We start from the raw sequence: 19,286 nt of genomic DNA on the forward strand, positions 1-19,286 counted from the left end.
CTCAGGTCAACCTTTCCTGCTGTCTTCTTCTTTTCTCAGAAGAGGTGTTAAGCTTAAGATGCCTAAGGACACACAATTGATGGTGCTAAGAGGTGAGTAGGGTGTGTCTAAAGTTCAGGGAAAATACTGTGGAGATACAAAAGTGTGAATTACCAACGTATGACGGCAGCTCGGCAGCTTTCCAGCTGGAGTTGAGTGTGAGTGCTAGGAAATAAACAGTGGTGGGAAGAGCACAGACACTAGAGAGCTACTGCTCAGGGGAAGGGGAAGGGAACCAGGAAGAGAGGTCGTGGGCAGCATGGAGGAAGTGGAGAATCACTGTGGTTTCACAATAACCATGGGGCTGGAGGAGGAACAGGAAGAGGCAGCGGTAAAATATTACAGCCACCACGCCTGCCTCTAGACGTCCCTCAAAATGGACACAGAAGACCATCTATCGAATTACCAATGGGGAGACCAAGGTAACCCAGAGATAGGATGAAGGTCGAGTTGAAATGACTTCAAAAGGGAATCATGAGAACATGTATGGGAAACAGGAAGTAGACAAGAGGACTCAACTTCCTCTACCCAGACATGAGACTCCCCCAAGGATCTTGAGGAATAGTCAGGCCCCGGTAGCAGAAGGAAAGAGCTGGTTCTGGGGCAGATGCAGAGGTGAGCTGTGTGGGAGGGAGTCACGCACATGGCTGCTGTTTACCCAGTGAAGAAGGAAGGCAGCTCCAGGCATGAGCTTGGGTGGGCTGAAGGAGATGGTGGGGTTTGAGAATGAAATGCTCCCCAAGCGTATGATAATGAATATGGAAATTACAATGTAATACGACTTCTGAGAAAATTGAAAGGGTGACTTGAGGCGGTAGTTGTGTTTCTGACCACAGTCTGTATGGCTGGTAGAGGTTTTTCATAGCAGTGTTCAGATATGTGAGCGCATGTAGACATGCCGAGTAGGGTAAAGGCCGAGTTGGAGATCTGGGAGACCAGCCTGATGAAGCAACAAAGGAGCAACACAGTGGAGGCCAAATCCTAGGGAGGGACTATGGTGATGGTGACGCTTCAGTGAACACCAACCAACCCTAACCAGCTAGACTAGAAACCAACGTGGGAGGCCTCAAGCATCCTTTACGTTGGCTAATGACTGATTCATGAGGGTAGCAAAAAAGTTTTGACGCAGATGCAGTGAGACTGTGGTAGTTAATTATGCTTGGCCTCATGGGAAATGGCTCTATCGGGAGGTGTGGCCTTGTTAGGGTAGGTGTGGCCCTGTTGGAGTGGGTGTGGCCTTGTTGGAGGAAGTGAGTCACTGTGTAGGCGGGCTTTGCGGATTCCTAGTGCTCAAGCTCCACCCAGTGTAGAAGAAAACCTCCTCCTCCTGGCTGACTTAAGATCAAGATGAAAAACTCGGCTCCTCCAGCACCAAGTCAGCCTGCATGCTGCCATGTTTCCCACCATAATGATAAGGGACTGAACATCTGAGACTGTAAGCCAACCACAATTAAATATTTGCCTTTATAAGAGTTGCCTCGGTCATGGCCATGGTGTCTCTTCACAGCAATGAAACCCTAGGACAGAGATGGAAGAGTCTAAGGAACTGAGCCCTAAGGGGGGGTGGGGGTTTACTAGAAAGAGAGGAGAGGAGACAGCTTGAAACAGAGATGGAGGAGCTGTGGAGTTGCGACAAAGACGGAAAACTATGAAAGTGAGATTCAATGGGGCAAAGAACCAAAGGCCCAAGAGCCCAGAACACAGCGAGACACATTTGAGGACACAAGAGTCACTCAGAACTGCTAGCATGTGAAGAAGAAGGTGCTGAAGAAGCCAGTGAAGAAGCTAAAGTATCCCTGGAACAAAAGGACTGACTGGGTCCCTGTAGGCGACTGCAATCAGCAAGAGCAGATAGGACGTAATGACGTGTGGGTGGTGCATACCTGTAATTCTCATACTCAAGAGGCAGAGGCAGGAGGACGGAGAACTCAAGGCCAGTCTGGGCTACCTAACAAGGTCCTGTGTAAAAAGAAGTAGAGGGAAGAGAAGGGGTGGGGGTGGGAAAGGAGGCAGGAAGAAGAGGAAAGGGAAGGGAAAGTTAGAAGATAATTTGGATGTTGCAGTATAAGGTCTTAACCAGAGGTTCTCAACCTGTGGGTTGAGACCCCTTTCGTGGGCAGGAGGGGGGGTGCCTAAGCCCATCGGGAAACACAGAGATTTACATTCCTGTTCATAACAGTAGCAAAATTACAGTTACAAAATAGCAACAACAAATAATTTTATGTCCACCACACCAGGAGACCTGTATTAGGTCGGTCACCGCCTTAGGAAGGTTGAGAGCCGAGCCGTTGCTTTAGACAGCGCCAGTATTTGGGTTTGGAGCGTTTGAGGGGGGTCAGAAGCACCTGAAGCCATCTAAGAGCGAATCTCTGGGGATAGGGTGGAGAGTTGGAATGGTCGTAGACATCGGGGTCTCCAGCAGGTGGCAGCAGTGAGTGCTGGGAACAGGTATGGGTGGGCTAACCTCACTGACTCTAGGCCTTGCTATTTCTCCCTGCCCAGCTCTAACCAGACTTCTAACCCCCTACTGAGGTACTGCGGTTGGCTCCAGGCAAACTAACACAACACCTTCTTTTGAAAGTGGTTTTGTTCTGGCTGCTTTGCCTCAGACCTCTGCGCAGTCAACTCTTCTCACCTTCCTCGTGGGCTCCTCCTCCAATGCTACCTTCCTAAACACTAACATGTCCCCAGTACCCGGCCACTGATGTCTTCCCTGTTTCTCCTCTCAATGCCCCCCCTTAGCTAAAAGCAGCTCACTAACTCTTCTTACTGCCATGACAGGTGAGCGTCAGGAACCAGATCCTGATATCCCTCCAGCAGCAAAGTGACATGTCAGCTTTATCTCCATTGCTAGTCACAGCCAAGCTAGTTTTACCTCAGATATTATAGGTGTTCTGACATCGGGACCCAGACATTGGATAGCATGAGCAATGTTTATGCTCCACAAACTTCCTTCAAGTCTTTCGAGTCATGTTAGAAGGGTTAGACAGAGATGGAAAATAAAATGCTTCCCTTTGCTTCTTTGATTGAGACAGGGTCCTGATGGGTAGCCCTGACTGCTTGAGCCCTTACTGTACAGCCAGGCTCACCTGGAACTTGAAGCATCTCTTGCTTCAGCTTCCTGACTATTGGGTATGTACCTTGATGTTTGTGACTATGAACAAATACCAGATGTCATAGCTATCTACTTCTTCCCCCTTCACTTCCAAACTGAATCTCCAAGACTTTTTTAGGTTCCTTTGAGTCCTCAGTCTGTCAACCCTCACACTAGCTGACTGGTCAAGACATCTCAATGGCCATTGAGGTAAGAAATCCCATGGGTGCCAGGCTCTCACGGTAAAAATCAGAGCCAGCCTCATAGGGTACTGATCTCTCATTGATACTCAACTGTAATCACAAAGCAAGCAGTTATTATCAAGTGACCTTGAGAAAGTCACTTCCCTGTGTCTATTAACTAAGTGCAGACAATAATTGTACCTACCTCATAGTTGTGGTGAGGAGTTAGTGCATGCAGCCTGTTTCCCTGTACTTAAAAAGCTGTAGGTTTGAAAAATTAACAGCACTGAGAGGTGAATAGTGCTGTTCACACTCAGATCTTGCATCTCAAAAGCTCATCACACACCAAGGCTAATGAATGGATGAACAAGCTATTAAATATTAGTGAAACAGAGCAGCTACACACACACACACACACACACACACACACACATACATGTATGTGCTTGTACACACACCCACTTGCACACACACACATATACACACACTTGAGCTTGCACACAAGCGCTTGCACATGCATACTCGCATACACATGCATGTACACACACACACCTAGCTCATCCATGGTAATCAAGCAAATAAACTTGAACCCTGCCATTAAAAACACATTCTAGCTACTTGACTGCTAATACTTCTACTATCTCAGGCAGGAAGAAAAGCGTAAAGGCCATGGGACATGCCAACATGCAGAATAAACTGATTTAAAGTACAAAACTGAGCCCTTCTCTGGGGTATAAAACCAGGGCACTGGAAATAGTAAACACAAAACAAAATAAAACCTAAACTGAATTCTGCAGCAGCCTAAGTTAAACTTCTGTCCAACGTGAAAAGAGAAAGAGGATGCTCTTGGGTGGCCACACAGCTTGGTAATTCTCTTTCCGCCCTCCCCGCTGAGGAGAGACTTGCCCCAAATATGATTATCCAAGGGCAGGGCAGCTGTAATTCCTGAAGAGAATATGCCACAGATGGTTCAAGTTGGCATCCGTCCTCCATGGCTTGCAGGGATAGACCCAGTTCCTTCTCCCTAAGAGCTTGATTAAACCGGTTAGTTGGGCAATGGAAACCCAAGCTTGATTGACAGACCTCATTGAGGTTCAGAGTGGCCTACAAGATGAGCAGAAGGACCACTGCCTGGCTGACCACAGCGACCTCGTGGGAACATTAGTGGATATAGACACAAATGACTCTCCCACTCCTCCCTGGCCTCTGGAACCACCCTGTCCCCCCAGGGCCCACCCACTCTCCATACTCACTCCCACTCCTTGCGCCGGGCCTGCGGGGTGCTCTGCATCTTGTGTGCCTCGTGGGCTTTGATGATGTCCCGCTGCTCGATGAGCCCCCCTCGCCTCCGCTTCATGACCTCTGGGCTCACAGGGAGGAAGGGGCTGGAGCCTGCATCCAGCGTGGTGCTGCCCTCCCAGCCCGGGCCCTCGCCCTCCTGCACCGGGAAGAAGTTGTCGAAGCCGGCCACCGCGGAGCGCGGGGAAGCAGGCAACATGCCCACCTCGTCGGAGGCATCGGCCTCGAGCAGGGCGCACTGCTGCGGCCGCCATGCCTCCTCCTCAGGCAGAGCCAGGACGTGGCGGCGCCTGCCAGCAGCCCCGGGCTCAGGGCTCCCTCCTGTAGCCGGGCACAGGGTGGGCTCGGGCAGCCTTCGGCCTGGGCTCAGTCCACGCATCTCGGGCACCATCACAGAACATTGCTCTGCCAGGGAAAGGGTGGGCAGAGAGACAAAGGGTGGGGAGGAGAAGGAGGAAGAGGAGGAGGAGGGAATGAAGGATCATGGGCACAGGGAAATAGAGAAGAGAAAAAGATTAATGACACAGCCCCCGCAAAGCTCAATAATGCTTCCTAGGCCTGGCCAAGAAACTGGCACCCAGGCGGAGCTTGGTAAAAGATGCTAAAATCAGTAGTGTTGACACTAGACTAGTCTGGGTACCAGATTCACAGAGTTGCAGAGTTTAAGCAAAGAGATTCCTTCCTACCATGAGATTCAAGTCCAGCGCAGAAAACAGGGGTTACATGATTATGGATACTCCTCCTCTAACGACGACTGGACTACCTCCCAATATACCCACTGTTAGGAGAAACTATCAGAAAGTAAAATAGCATTTAAAGCCCAAGTCACTGAACATCGCGGCCTAACAACACAGTACACTGTACCGTGAGACAGGTTTGCCACATTGATTTGGGGGCTGAGAAGTGAGGCTCACTGTCACTGCCCAGAACCGTAAGAGGAACATACCGAGATCCCTGGAAAGATCAAAATTCTAAAAAATGAAGTACATTTTCTACGGAATGTAGTTGGCTTTCACACCACCATTCAAAAGAGGCCATCAGTGTGTACACAGGAGACAAACATTCCAGTACCTTCTATAAGGAGACACCACCATCTCAGGTGGGCAGTAATGTGGCAAAATATAAAGAATCTTCATTACCCCTATTCCAGTTTCTCAGCTCCTCTGCCCTTCTGGCCACTTGCTGCTACCTGACTCCCTGACCAGCACAAAGTAGGTCTATCTTGTGTCTAGGTTCCTTTCCTTCTTATGAGACACACATCTACCTCAAGACACAGAGAACATTATTGATCCAGATGCTCTAATGACTCCCTGAAGCTGGGTTCTCCTAGTCCAGGCCAAGGAGAATATAGTCGGATTCACTTTGGAAAGAGTGCTTACCACATGCCAACCACCAGGGACCAAGCATCTCAGAATGAGCCAGACATGGTCCATATTATACCCACTGGGACACAGGAGGAACACTGACTCTTGTCACATGGCATGATGTGCTAGGACTGATGTAAGATCTGTAAGTTCTCAGCGGAGGGCCACATTATGTACCCGGGGTAACCAGGAGAGTCGTATAGAGGGACAGGACCTTGAAGCTAAGCATGGACAGATCTCTCTGGGTAAGGACCAGGAGATGGGGGCCAGGAGATAAGGATGGGGAGATTCATAGGTAAAAGGACAAACATATATGCACAGAGGAGGACTCAAGTAACCCAGAGGATGTGTGTGGTGGTTTGAATGTGCTTGGCCCATGGGAAGTGGCACTATAAGGAGGTGTGGCTTTGTTGGAGTAGGTGTGGCCTTGTTGGAGGAAGTGAGTCACTGTGTAGGCAGGCTTTGAGGGCCCCTTGTGCTCAAGCTCTTCCCATTGTGGAAGAGAGCCTCCTGGCTGCCTACAGATGCCAGTCTCTTCCTAGTTTCCTTCAGAACAAGATGTAGAATTCTTGGCATCTCCAGCACCATGTCTGCCTACAGGATATCGTGCTTCCCACCACAGATAATGGACTAAACTTCTGAAACTGTAACCCAGCCTCAATGAAATGTTTGCCTTTATAAGAGTTGCCTTGGTCATGGTGTCTCTTCACAGCAGTTAAGCCCAAACTAAGAGAATGTGGAAAACACTTCTTCCATAAGCCTGGGGTCCTAATAGTCCTTTGTACTTCAGAGGACCTCAGCTTTCAACCTCAAGATACTACTGTCTACCTTTAGCTAGACTCTTCCTCAAGTGATGTATACATGTATTCCTTTGGCGCAAAGAACCACCATGTGCTCTGTGTACTCAGAGGAACCTTGGCATTCAAATCATTCAAGTGGTGTAGGACAAAGCTTCATTCCACACTGGGAGCAAACTGGGAACACTGGGGAAGCATCCTTTTAGAGCCCTGCACACACCTGACCCCTAGCTACCTTCTGCCTTCCCTAAGATGAGTCATAAATCAAACTGTAAACCAGAAAAGCAAAGAACATGGAATGGTTATAAATTCTAATGTTCAGCCGTATTATTTTATAGATAAGAAGGATAAGGTCCAAAAGTTAAAGAGACCCACCCAGGGTCACACAGCTGGTAAATCAGACTTAGAATTCAAGACTGAGCTTCCTTTTTTTTTTTTTTTTTTTTTTTTTTTTTTTTTTTTTTTTTTTTTTTTTTTTTTTTTTTTTTTTTTGATCACACTGCTTGTGCTTCATGAAGCAGAATCCAGCGATGCCACACCCATCTCCTCGGCACTAATTAACAGAGTTATTGTAAGGAAAAGCCTAGTTTGCCTGCCTTCCTTTTCCATCACCTGGACTCATCTTTCCGGACGTGATACCCAAGCCTTCCAGGAGCTGAGCTGAGCACTGGCCAGCAGGACACATTTGGCCTCCAAGGTTGAGTCAAGCCAGTGGGGTAGGGGGAGGGAAAATGTCCAGGCTAAGCTTAATGAGGAGGAGAAATGAAGGAGAAAATATTTTTCAAGTCTTGCCAACAGCTGGGTGGGTCCCTAGAAAGAGTGACTCATGCTCTCGAGCTGTCACTCTGTCTCTGCATTTGATGGGTTTTAAATTTATCCTTGATTCCTACAATGTTTAAATGTCTCTCCCTCACCATACACACGCGTGCACCCCTCCCCTGACAGCTCCCACTCCCTCTCCAGACTTTAACACCTCCAGCAATTCCAAGTATTCTTGGACTCTGGTCTACAGTCTCCTCCCCGCTTCTAAGCCCATTGTAGACAAGGCTCCAGGGCCACTAGCTCTCCCAGGGCAAGCAGAAGCCAGGTTCTGGCTTTGTGTATCTGTTTCCCAGCCATCCCCACCCCCACCCTGCCTGGATTTCCCCTTCCCTGACACTTTGCCAATCTAAATCATGTCTTTGCCAGAATTACAACAGCAATAATATGCAAGGCAGAGCTCTGGCTTCAACAGAATCAATTTACAAATATCAAAACATGAAATTATCTCATCTTTCCTTTAAGAATTCTTGTTAAGCAACCCTTCTATTATTGATACAAACGTTCATCATGGGAATCTGTCACCTCCACTGCTGCCAAGCTGGCCAGTGCCCTGATCTTGCCGTTGTCACACTCATAGAACATCTTCCCCACCCAGCAACTCATAAGAGACAGTCTGCATCTTCTAAGGAAGAGCATTTGACTCCGCCCTATTCCTAGCCCTCCCCACCCCCATCCCCAAACACTGTCTTTCCTTGAATTTCTTGAGAAGACGAATTCTGTCTTGTTTATCTGTTTAAATCAGTGCCTAGTACTGAGCTTAACATGGAATAAATGCTTAGATGGTCTTTAGAGCTGTTTCCCCAATATTCTGGTTAATCCTGACCCACAAGAACAGAGAAGGAAGCACGCTTGACTTCTAATGGTTAAGGAGGACCATTTAATGGTTCTGTCCAATGGATTACCAATAGAAATTATGATAGTTTGAATGAGAAATGTTCCTCATAGTTTCAGACATTTGAATACTTGATCCCAAATTAACAGCTCTGTTTGGGAGGTTTAGGAGGTAAGGCCTTGCTGTATGTCAGCAAGACAGGCATGAAAAGGCATGCATCATTTCAAAAGTAACCCCCACTGTTTCGTGCTTGTGGTTTGAGATGTAAAATATTTTTCTTTTACGGAAAATAGGTTTTTTTTTTTCATTTACTATTGTTTAATTATGGTTCCCCTCCCCCTACTCCTCCCAGTTCCTTCCCATATCACCTCTATCATCTAAGGCATAATAATACAGTAAAATACAGTAAGATAAAATGAAAACAAACCATTTGGAATAGGACCAAAAGAACAAGAATTAGAGCCAAAGAAAACACACAGGAAATGTATATAGATGTAGAGACACACATGTTTGTACACACAGGAATCCCATAAAAATATAAAACTGGGGCTGGCGAGATGGCTCAACAGGTAAGAGCACTGACTGCTCTTCTGAAGGTCCTGAGTTCAAATCCCAGAAACCACATAGTGGCTCATAACCATCCGTAATGAGATCTGACACCTTTTTCTGATGTGTCCAAAATCAGCTACAGTGTACTTATGTATAATAATAAATAAATCTGTGGGCCAGAGCAAGCAGGAACTGAGGGAGCAGAGTTGACTGGAGCAAGCAGGGTTGACCGGAGTGAGTAGAGGTCCTAAAAATTCAATCCCCAACAACCACATGAAGACTCACAACCATCTGTACAGCTATAGTGTACTCACATACATAAAATAAATAAATAAATCTTTTTAAAAAAACATAAAACTGGAGGCAATAATATATACACAAAGGACCTGTAGAATCAAGGGTGGGGGGGGGGTCTCTGACTTAACATTATAAGGCAAAGAACCTCCAACAATACTATTGGGTTCATTTTCTGTTGGCCATCTACTGCTTGACATGGGGCCTATCCTCAAGACTGACTTGTTTTCCTACTAATACTCCTTTTGCCTTCTAGATACAGCTACTGTATCTACTCTACCATCATGGCTTCTTCACCCCCCTGTAGAACCATAAGCCCAAATATACTCTTCATTTTACTGCCTTGGTCATGGTGGTCTATCATAGAATCAGAAAAGTAACTAACATGAAAATGGTGTGTATTGCTTCAAAATTAAATGTCAGTGCAGACTTTCTAGAGCAGGGATTGACAAAGCATTTGAGGGTTTGCAGGTCATTTAGTCTCTGCTTTGACTACTCAAACTCCGCTGTTGCAGCACAAAGGCAACCCCGCAACATGTATATGAATGAATAAATAAATAAATAAATAAATAAATAAATAAATAAATAAACAGGCATGACCATGTTCCAATAAAACTTTATTTGAGGGCTGAAGTTTCATTTGGTAAAGTGCTTGCTGAACAAGCAAGAGGACCTGACTTTGGATCCCAACACCTTGGTGAAAAAAAGCCAGGCACAATGTGTATTCCTATAATTGTAACATCAGGAAAGTAGAGATGAAAGAGCCCCTGGGACTGCTTAGTCAGTCTAGCCAAATTGGTGAGCTCTGAGTTCAGAGAGAGACCCTGTCTCAAAAGATAGTGGGGAGGGATATCATGATGGCTCGGCAATTAAGAATGCTTGCTTCTCTTGCAGAGAACCAGAGTTCAGTTCCCAGGACCCTAGTCCAGAAGTTAACAACTTCCCACAATTCCAGCTCCAGGAGATCTGGTGCCTTTCCTGACTCTTTCTCTGTGGAAACCCACACATGTGGCAAACACATGTACATACACATATACATATGTAAAAAAAAATCTTTAAAATAAAGGGTGGAAAGCAATTGAGAAAAACATTCATCATCAATTTGCGGTCTACACACACACACACACACACACACACACACACACTATAGTCATAAAGTTTTGTATATGTTGGCAGTACCACTGTATCTTTTGGGTGCCATCATTGTCATTCAATCTGAGCCCATAATGAAATATATGGAGCCTGGGGAACAGAAGCCACTGTGAGCAGAGCAAGTGAGAAGCTAGGTTGCTCTAAGTGGACGACTGCTCTGAGCTACTGGCCGGACCAGGAGTTAATGACAGCTCTGAGGCCCCCTGTTGCTCTTCAAGTCTTGCTTCCTGTTGGCCTTTCTTCTTAGTCTTTTCTGAACAGTTTGGCTAGCTGGCAAAGATTTCTTTAACTCGGAGGCATCCCCAGGAGGAAGAGCAGTTCATGCAACTCAGAAGCTCCAGATGGTTTTTGCCCTGCTAGTGAGGGCATGATTCGGTAATGAGATAGGGGGTACTCTCCTCTCCGCCCCCTGCCCCCACCCCACCTACGAATCCTGTACCACAAAGACATTATGCCAACAAGTACAGTCCTGCTTGGCCTGACGTCATCTCCCCACTCACCCATCTTTCCAGAATAAAAGTCAAAATAGTCATCTACAAAGGAATAATATATTTTTGTACCCTTTCCCCTTTCTCTCCTCTCAAGAGGTTTGCTTAGTACTGATGCAACCGTGATGGTCTAGAAGCAATAGCCCTTGCATTCCTGTGGCTTACTGGTGCCTCTCAGGCACGTGAGTCCACCATGTTAAAGACATTCATCCATCTCTCCTTGGCTCTTGGCCATCCCAGGCCCATCCACTACCACTCCCCTTCTGATTCCCCCAGAGCATGTGTGTCCTTCAACTACTTTGTGAGAAATTGATATTCCAGGAAGCCTAGAAGTTACATTCTTCTGAAAATTGCCCACATACCCTAAAAGTCTTGAGATCAGCAATGAGGAAGACATCACCATTATATATACTGCACTAAGTACCACCGCTGAGAGGCAGTGGACAGAAACCAGGCTGCTGGTCCCTAGGGGTGAGCAGTGAGCCCACAGGCATCCACAAGCTGGCCCTGCACTCATCCCTGACTCAGTGCCATCTGTCTCTACATGGCAGGAAGAGGACAAAGAGGTCCCAACTCTCAACTATTAAAAATTAGGGCTCACGGGAATGTTCCTTCGCCTGCCTAAATCTGTTCATGGGTGTGAGTGCAGGCAGATGCCACAGCATAGACATCAGAGGACAAGTTCCTCTGTCTGTATCGTCCATCTTGTTTGGGATAGGTTTTTTCGGTGTTCACTCCTACATATGCTAGCCTGGCTGGCCCACGGGTTTCTCAGTATTCTCATGTCTCCACCTCCCATCCCATGATAGGAGTGAGAAGATTGCAAGCTCTGATACCCAGTTTTATGTATGTTCTGGGGATCCAAACCCAAGCCCTCATTTTGTGCAGCAAGTGCTTACTTACCCTCTGAGCACCTCCTCACCCAAGTCCTCTGTGTTCAAAAGCCATTCCTTTCCCCTACACATCTTGTCTTAACACTAAGAGCATCATGCCATCCTGAGAGGTTAGGCTAAGTTAGTAAGGGGTGTTCCCCTGAGTGAACTGGAGCATTAAAAGTCCAAACAAGACATTATGCCACTAAACCATTCTCAGGGGTCCTGTGACATTAACCTACTAAAACACACCCCCAACTCCCTGCAAAGCTCCCTCCTCCCCTGGACCAGAATCAGCTTTTTTCCAATACACATTCCCCTCCATCTGTCCATGTTGTTATGGTGACTGTTTCAAGGATGGGCTAATGTCCAACAGCAATTTGACAGGCTGGTGCATTTTGAATATAAACCAACATCCAAGGAAAACACTCTGCTTCAAATATGGAGTGTTCTCTAAGTCTTCCTGAGTCTCTGTGGACGAGTAGAAGGAGTCTATGGTCTGCAGTCCAACGCTCTGGGCTACAGTTCTATCATTTGGTAGTCAGGCAACCTCTGACCATTACTTCTCTAAGACCATGTTCTCACCAGCTTCAGGAACATAATGATAGAAACTGCACTGCAATGAGAGACCCCATCACGGAAAGTAAAAGCTTGCTGAAGAATGCCACTCAAGGGTGTCCTCTGGCCTCCACACAGCAACATAAACACACACACACACACACACACACACAATGTCTAATCAATATTAGATATCTTTTTATTATCCTAGACTTGTGCAAAAAGACAACCATGTGAGCCAGGTGGCCTTGCAAGACTGGAAGAGTCAAGCCCCTGATGTTCAGAGTCATTCAGGGACCCCACTCTTGTCATCCAGTGCCCTCTGCCAGCACGGAGGCCAGGGCTGAACAAAGCGTTCTCTTAAAAGGCTGGACAGTAAATATCATAGGTCATGAGACCCTGGTGCAGTCACTCACTGCCTCTCGGGATGGAAGATGCTGCCACAGGCCACACACAAGCAAATGAGCAAAGGTGTATTTCTATAAATCTTTGTTGACAAAATAACCGACCACCCCTGCTAACACCTGAGCCTGGGGTTTCAGAGGACTCCATCAGAGGTGTTTTGGTTTTGTTTTATCCTTCCTGTTGCCTCTCTGGGTGACAGAAAGAAACAAAAAGCACCCGAGAAATGCTTTGAAGAGTTACATGCAAGGATGGAGGTGAATGTCACTTCTTCTGTACCCTGTCAGCCAGCACTCGGTCACCTGATTCTGCTCTGATGCAGAAGAACAGAAATGTGACCTACTGTGGGCCAAGGAAGAAGGAGGAGGATATGAATAGACACTTGCAAGCTCAATATCACTCTATTAATATTTTGTAAGTAGGATGTTGCTATGTATCCCAGGCTGATAAAGTGATTCTTCTGTCTTAGCTGGGACTCGGACACAGGTCTGAGCCACCGTGCACGGCCAGTGGCCTTCGTCATGATGTGGTCATGAAAGCAAATATAAATATAAGTCTTCCTGAACAGAAGAAATCTTAGGCTGAGTATCTCTTAACTAAACTGCTCGGAGTAGGAATATCTCAAGGGAGCATCTTAGGGACTTCCAGAGCTGGGCACCAGCCTTTGCATGTACACACTGACACATCTTGGAGACAGGACCCAAAACTTTGTCTAAGCACAACCTTCCATTTGTTTCACGGATCTCTGCATCCTTAAGCTAAAGGCAAACTTCTATAACAGTTTAAACAAAGGTGTGCACAAAACAGTGATCCATGATGTAAAATTTCCCGCCTGTCACATCATGTCAGGGCTGAAAGTTCTGTGGATTTTCCTAGTATTTTGGATTTTAGAATTTTAGATTACACATTACCAACCTGAAATCAATTGCCCAAAATGGTCATATCACAATGTATATTTATTGATAAGTATATTCTTATAAGCATGAAAGGGAAAAAAAAGAGAAACTTAATGCTTTAATAATCAACTGATACTCCAGAAGATCCTAAGATTTTGAAAATGAGCCCTCTGAAATGTAAAACATTGGTAGGTCCTGATCAGTTACACAGACAGTCATTCACATCATTGACGTCTCACTATAGGCCCTCTGACACCCCTCACACTAGCCCTTGAGCTATAGGAAAGTAAAGACCATGGCTGTTTTGTTCATCACCGTATCACCAGCATCCAGTACTTGGAGACCTATGGTAAATACAAAATAAAATCCTGAGGAGAGGAAAGGGGTGAGAGGATGGATCCACCTGAACAGAAGGTCCAGCGGACCATGTGCAAATCCACGGCAGCCTCGGGCTCAGGGCTCAGACAAGGGAACCCACTGTGGCCTCGGGCTCAGACAAGGGGACCCACTGCAGCCTCGGGCTCAGACAAGGGGACCCACTGCTGCCTCAGGCTCAGACAAGGAGACCCACTGCAGCCTCGGGCTCAGACAAGGGAACCCACTGTCGGCCAATCTTTCACAGCAGCTCCTTTTCTCCAGTTTTCGTCCCAGAAACTCTAGGGCCTCCATGTAGCGCCTTGATAGCATCCCTCCCACCCACACAGACCACGACCATGTGAGGTGGTTTCTTAGGGGAGCTTTTCCTTTTTAGAAAGAAGTGGGCCACTTCTGCAGTAAAGCTGCAGCAGCTTCAATCTCCCTAACAGGATCAGATCACAGACGTGGACTTCCAAAGGCATTTGTGCAGGAGTTCTCTCTCTCTCTCTTGCTGAGGTCCTAAAAAGTCCTCCAAAGGCTGTGTAATAAAGTATTGCTCTCAATCCAAGTGTGGTGTCAGAATCCTTAAGAGGTGGAGCGTAGTTGGAGAAAGGGAATTTTGAGAACCCCTTCCCTCACAGAAAATGAATAGCTCCCTCCACAAACGTGCTCCTGCTGTGGTACGCTGCCTCTCCACCAGCCTAGAAGCAGCAGGGCCAAGCATGTGTGGACTGAACCCTCCAGAACCGTGAGCCAAAGCAAACCTTTCCTCTCTCCAAGTTGATTAGCTCGGGCGTTTTGTTATAGAAATGCAATGCTGTCTAGTGCGGTCAACAGAACTCACGTGGGGAGAGATGGTGAGTAGCACTACTTAGAAAAACAAGTCCAGGCCATTAGCACTCAAGATCCACAGCTCTCCACTGCTTTGCATGCCAGCCAGATGTAAACCACTGAGAGCGAGACCATCTCTTCCAGATGTTGAGCTTCACTCTTACCTGTTAGCCCAGTAGGACTTCCATCTCCATACTAGATGACCAGCCTGTCTCAGAACCCAGCCTTGGGCCAGCCACTTTCTCAGGAGACCAGCACACAGAAGTTATAAAGGAGGCTGCCAACTAATGTAATACTGAACATTCAGGACTTAAGAGACTGTCGCTTTGCTAGAAAATAATTAGAAAAGAGCATGTGCCTATTGAAAGGCCAGTGAAATACACTATAGTATTTACTAGGGATTGCAAGAAAATGTTCGCAGTTTTTAAGAGAAGACTGAAATAAAGATATAACCCCTCTGAACAATGATCTTCCAGAATGGTTGCTTCCACCACCACCACCTGAGAATGAAACCAGACTATAGAGGAGGAGAGGTTTAAGTGGCAGGGGATGGCCAGATAACAACCACAGCCATTCGCTCTGGAAACCACCTACTGGAGACCACCAGGAATATAAGCCAATACTGCTTGCAGTTCAAACTCGATTTGAGATAGGTTCTTCATTGCTTTCACCCCAGAGCATATTTATCAAAGCAGATCCCATATCTGGCCTCCAAAATCTAAGCTTTTAAATGTTTCTTGGCCTACAAAACCATTTCATTCTTTTCGTCACACCAGGAAGCAAATCCTTTCACACACACTAATCTAGGACTCTCAGCTGTGGTTAATGGCCACACATAAACATTGAGGATTCATTTTTACATTAAATCATTGGAGTTAGAATTCTAGCTCTAACAATCCTGGGAAGAATAGACCACTAACTCATCAGAAATTGGATCAAGTTCGATTGGGCCAACAGGAAGTTTTAGGTGGGAAAATGAGTGCTACGGCTGGGTTCTATAGAAAGGACTTTTTAATCAAGCAGAGACAGCCCATCACCATAATCACCAGCATTAAAAAGTAGCTGCTATTTACTGAGTTTTGACCTCATGATACCCAGTGTCTTTTCAGGAGTCTTGAACAGTAGATTCTTTAATTTTTTCATTTAATTATTGGGGGAAAAAAACTTGTGAGAAAGCTACTATTATTAACTTAGCTTTACAAATGAACAGACTGAGACTTTAAAGGGGCGGGGGAAGCAATTTCTCCAAATCTAAGCCCACAGCCATCAATCCGGATCTGGCTGACTCTGGATGCTCTGCTGTAAATCTACCATACCATGCTGGGCACTAAGACTGGTAGTGAGAACTTTCTTTTAGTTCTAAAACACTCAGGCAGGACCAGAGAGTCTTGCTGATGTATAGGTGACAGTATAGGACAATTACAAAAGAAGCTCTGAGAATGCCCATTTAGGTGTGGGAGACAAGGAACAGGTTGTCCCGTGTCATCCTGTCAGTTCCAGATGAGATCCAGGTGACAGCTCTTCTCTGGGGTGAAACTAGGAGCAAATGACTGAATGAGTCCTGCTATTCCTCCCCCACCCCCCATCTTCTCTACAGGCCCCTGAATTCTATCTGACCACCGTCTACCTCTAGCTCCAGCTGCCAGGCTCTTTACACCATCCTGTAAATTTTCCTAAATCCCCATTGTCTTCATCACATTCGTCTACAGAAGTATCCTATAATTAAGATACCCTGTTGTATTGATCTTCAAATTAGGACAACTAACCTGCGGGGAGGGGGACGGAACTGATTTCTGATTTGCAAATTGAAATATAAGAAATGCCCTGTTTAATTATAAAAATTGACACATAACGAGTTATGTTAAATTTTTTCCTTGGCTAGAAATATATAACTAAGGCAGGCATGGTGGAGATTTCCTGCAATCCTAGCACTTGGGAGGTAGAGGCAGGTAGATCAGGAATTCAAGGATACTCTTGGCTCTATGTTGAGTTTGAAACTAGCTTGGGCTACATGAGACTATGTTTCAGTCTACTGTTGTTCAACCAAAGTTCAGTCCTCAAGGTCAGGCTCCTCGTTAGATGTGAGGTGAAAATTACTTAAATAAATTGGCACCCTCTAAGGTGCCAGCATTCCAGGGACTCTTGACAGCCAGGCAGTGTGATTCTAAGAGGTGAGACATAAAAGAAGCCTCTGCTAGCCCGCGTAAGAAAGACATATAGAACCAAAGAGCTGCTACTCCCTCCTACCACATGTCTTTTGAGAATTTTAGCTTGTGTTTTTTTTTCCTATAGAGAAATCCCTGGGGTGTCTTCAGTCTATAAAATTATAGATAACAAGGACATTCTGCTGTGAGAAACCCTCCCTTATCATATAAATTATAAGCTAGCTCCTTTTGAGTCAAGCACCAGGCAGGCTTTACAAACCTTGCTAGCTACTCTTCTCAATAATCTACTAGCTTTTTCTAAGTGAATGAAAGCATTCACTCAACCAAGCAGTCATTTATTTATTTGACACATTTATAATGAGTATTGCTCTAGCACCAGGGCTAAAAACAAAAACAGTTAACAGGGTCTGACATGACAATATTATTAGTGCTTCAATAAGAAAAAAAAGAATAAGGTGCCTACAGGACTTCGGGGAGTTGAGGCGACTTCCTGGAGGAGAGGACAATAAGGCTGAGAACTCCATGTTATATACAAGTCAGCAAGGCAGAGAGGGTGGGAGTTAAAGTGGGTTGTAATTTGAATACTGTATCCGGGGTTGTCTTCATTGAGAAGATAGTATTGGTACATATTTGGAGGAGGGGAATATGTATGTGATATTACCAAGAGAGCAGAAAGGCTATGCAATGCCTCACTAGTGTGAGAGAACAGGCCTAGAGACATCCTGAACAGCTCAGATGTCAGTGTGGTTGGAAAAGTAGCAGAAGATGGATGATGTCAAAGCTGGCATGTACAGGGAGATCATGGAAGGTCTATACCGCTGCTCTGATAAGGCTGATAGGAAGTTTTATCAGTAGTGACACTGTTCTTCCTTGCTGCTGAAGACAGAGGGAAAGAGAAGTGAAGAAGAGGCAGAAAGGCTGTCTTCCCTTTCTTTTCTACAGCAGTGATAAAATACCCTGATGAAAGCAACTTAAGGGAGAAAGGACTTTCTGGGGTTCTTAGTTCCAGGTTGTAGTCCATGACAGCAGTGATGTCACAGAAGCAGAAGTTTGAAAGAGCTGGTCACAGTACATCCACAGCCAGAAACAAAAAAAACAAAAAACAATGAGTGGTGGTAGTATTTAATCAGCTTTCTCCTTTTTATCCAGTCCAGGAGCCTAGGGAATTGTGCTGCCCACAGTGGCCTGATCTTCCCATACCAATTAACATAATTAAGATAAACTCTCACAGTTATTTTCAGAGACCTTTCTCCCAAGTGATTCTAGTTTGTGTCAAATTGTCATTAAACAAACAAACAAACAAACAAATCATCACAAAGAACAGTGGACAACCTTCAGCTATGTAGCCAAGTGTACTTGCTTCCTCTCTAGAGCCATAGGCAGGAGCAACCTTGCAAAGGGGTCTGACCCATAGGAGCTCAGCATGTTCCCAGGGGAAACTGAGGTCCATCAGGACCAGGAATGACAGAGAGAGCGAAGATGTAGTCAATCCTACTCATGTGGCCCCAAAGTTGCTCTGTATTCAGCATATACCTCCTCCTCAAGGAGAAGTATGGCTCTTTTTCCAGCTGTTCAGAGGGGATTCTGAGACACAAGCAAGGAATTTGGACTGATGCACCAGGAAACTGGAGGCATGAAATGCCAGGTAGGTGCTTTGAACAGCTGATGCCATAGAGGAGAGGCCCCAGTATTCACAGACAGGGGGTCACCTATACAGAAGTAACAGTCTGAAGTTTTCCCCCAAGAGGCTCTACAAGCCAGATGTCCCAGCCCAACATCTGGCTAAAAGAAATCCTGAAGAAAAAGAAAAAAGAAAGAAATAGGAGATGTAATGGTAATCAATGTGTACCTAGTCAAGGGAATGCTAAATTGGGGCTTAACTAGATCTTTGGATACAACTAAAGAAAAGAAAACCACGAATTTGGAATGAATAAGCTGTTTTCTATTAAAGTGGTTTGGGACTCAGAAATTGAATAAGGTTTTAGAAATAATGAAAGCTATATTTCTATAACCCTCAACATCTATGTGAATTCAAATCTTCACAGGGATATATCACTGAATGGAATGCTGAGATGTAGCCTAGAACTAAAGCAAATTAAATTCCATATTCTTTATGAATCATCCGTACTGTATACACTCTCTGAAAGTCACAAATGAAAGCTTTTAAATTCCCCCAAGGCTCACTTCATAAGACCTCTCCTCCAGTTTCTGCATTGATAATTCATGTCAGCATAGCATAGCATAGGATAGCATAGTATAGCATAGCATAGCATAGCATAGCATAACCTTGGCT

General features: G+C 45.6%; 1 protein-coding gene across 7 annotated transcripts in view; it reads right to left on the reverse strand.

The window, feature by feature from the left end:
* Cacna1e (calcium voltage-gated channel subunit alpha1 E) overlaps positions 1-19,286 on the reverse strand; it is a 478,307-nt gene that overhangs the window by 388,076 nt on the left and 70,945 nt on the right. For all 7 annotated transcript variants that reach the window (XM_029539216.1, XM_029539219.1, XM_029539215.1 and 4 more), the window contains exon 2: positions 4,569-5,019. In XM_029539216.1, the coding sequence (XP_029395076.1) occupies positions 4,569-5,005 (437 nt within the window). In that variant the 5' untranslated portion in view covers positions 5,006-5,019. The remainder of the gene's footprint in view (positions 1-4,568; positions 5,020-19,286) is intronic.

The sequence above is a fragment of the Mus pahari genome, chromosome 5, assembly GCF_900095145.1.
Source record: "Mus pahari chromosome 5, PAHARI_EIJ_v1.1, whole genome shotgun sequence".
Classification (NCBI taxonomy): domain Eukaryota; kingdom Metazoa; phylum Chordata; class Mammalia; order Rodentia; family Muridae; genus Mus; species Mus pahari.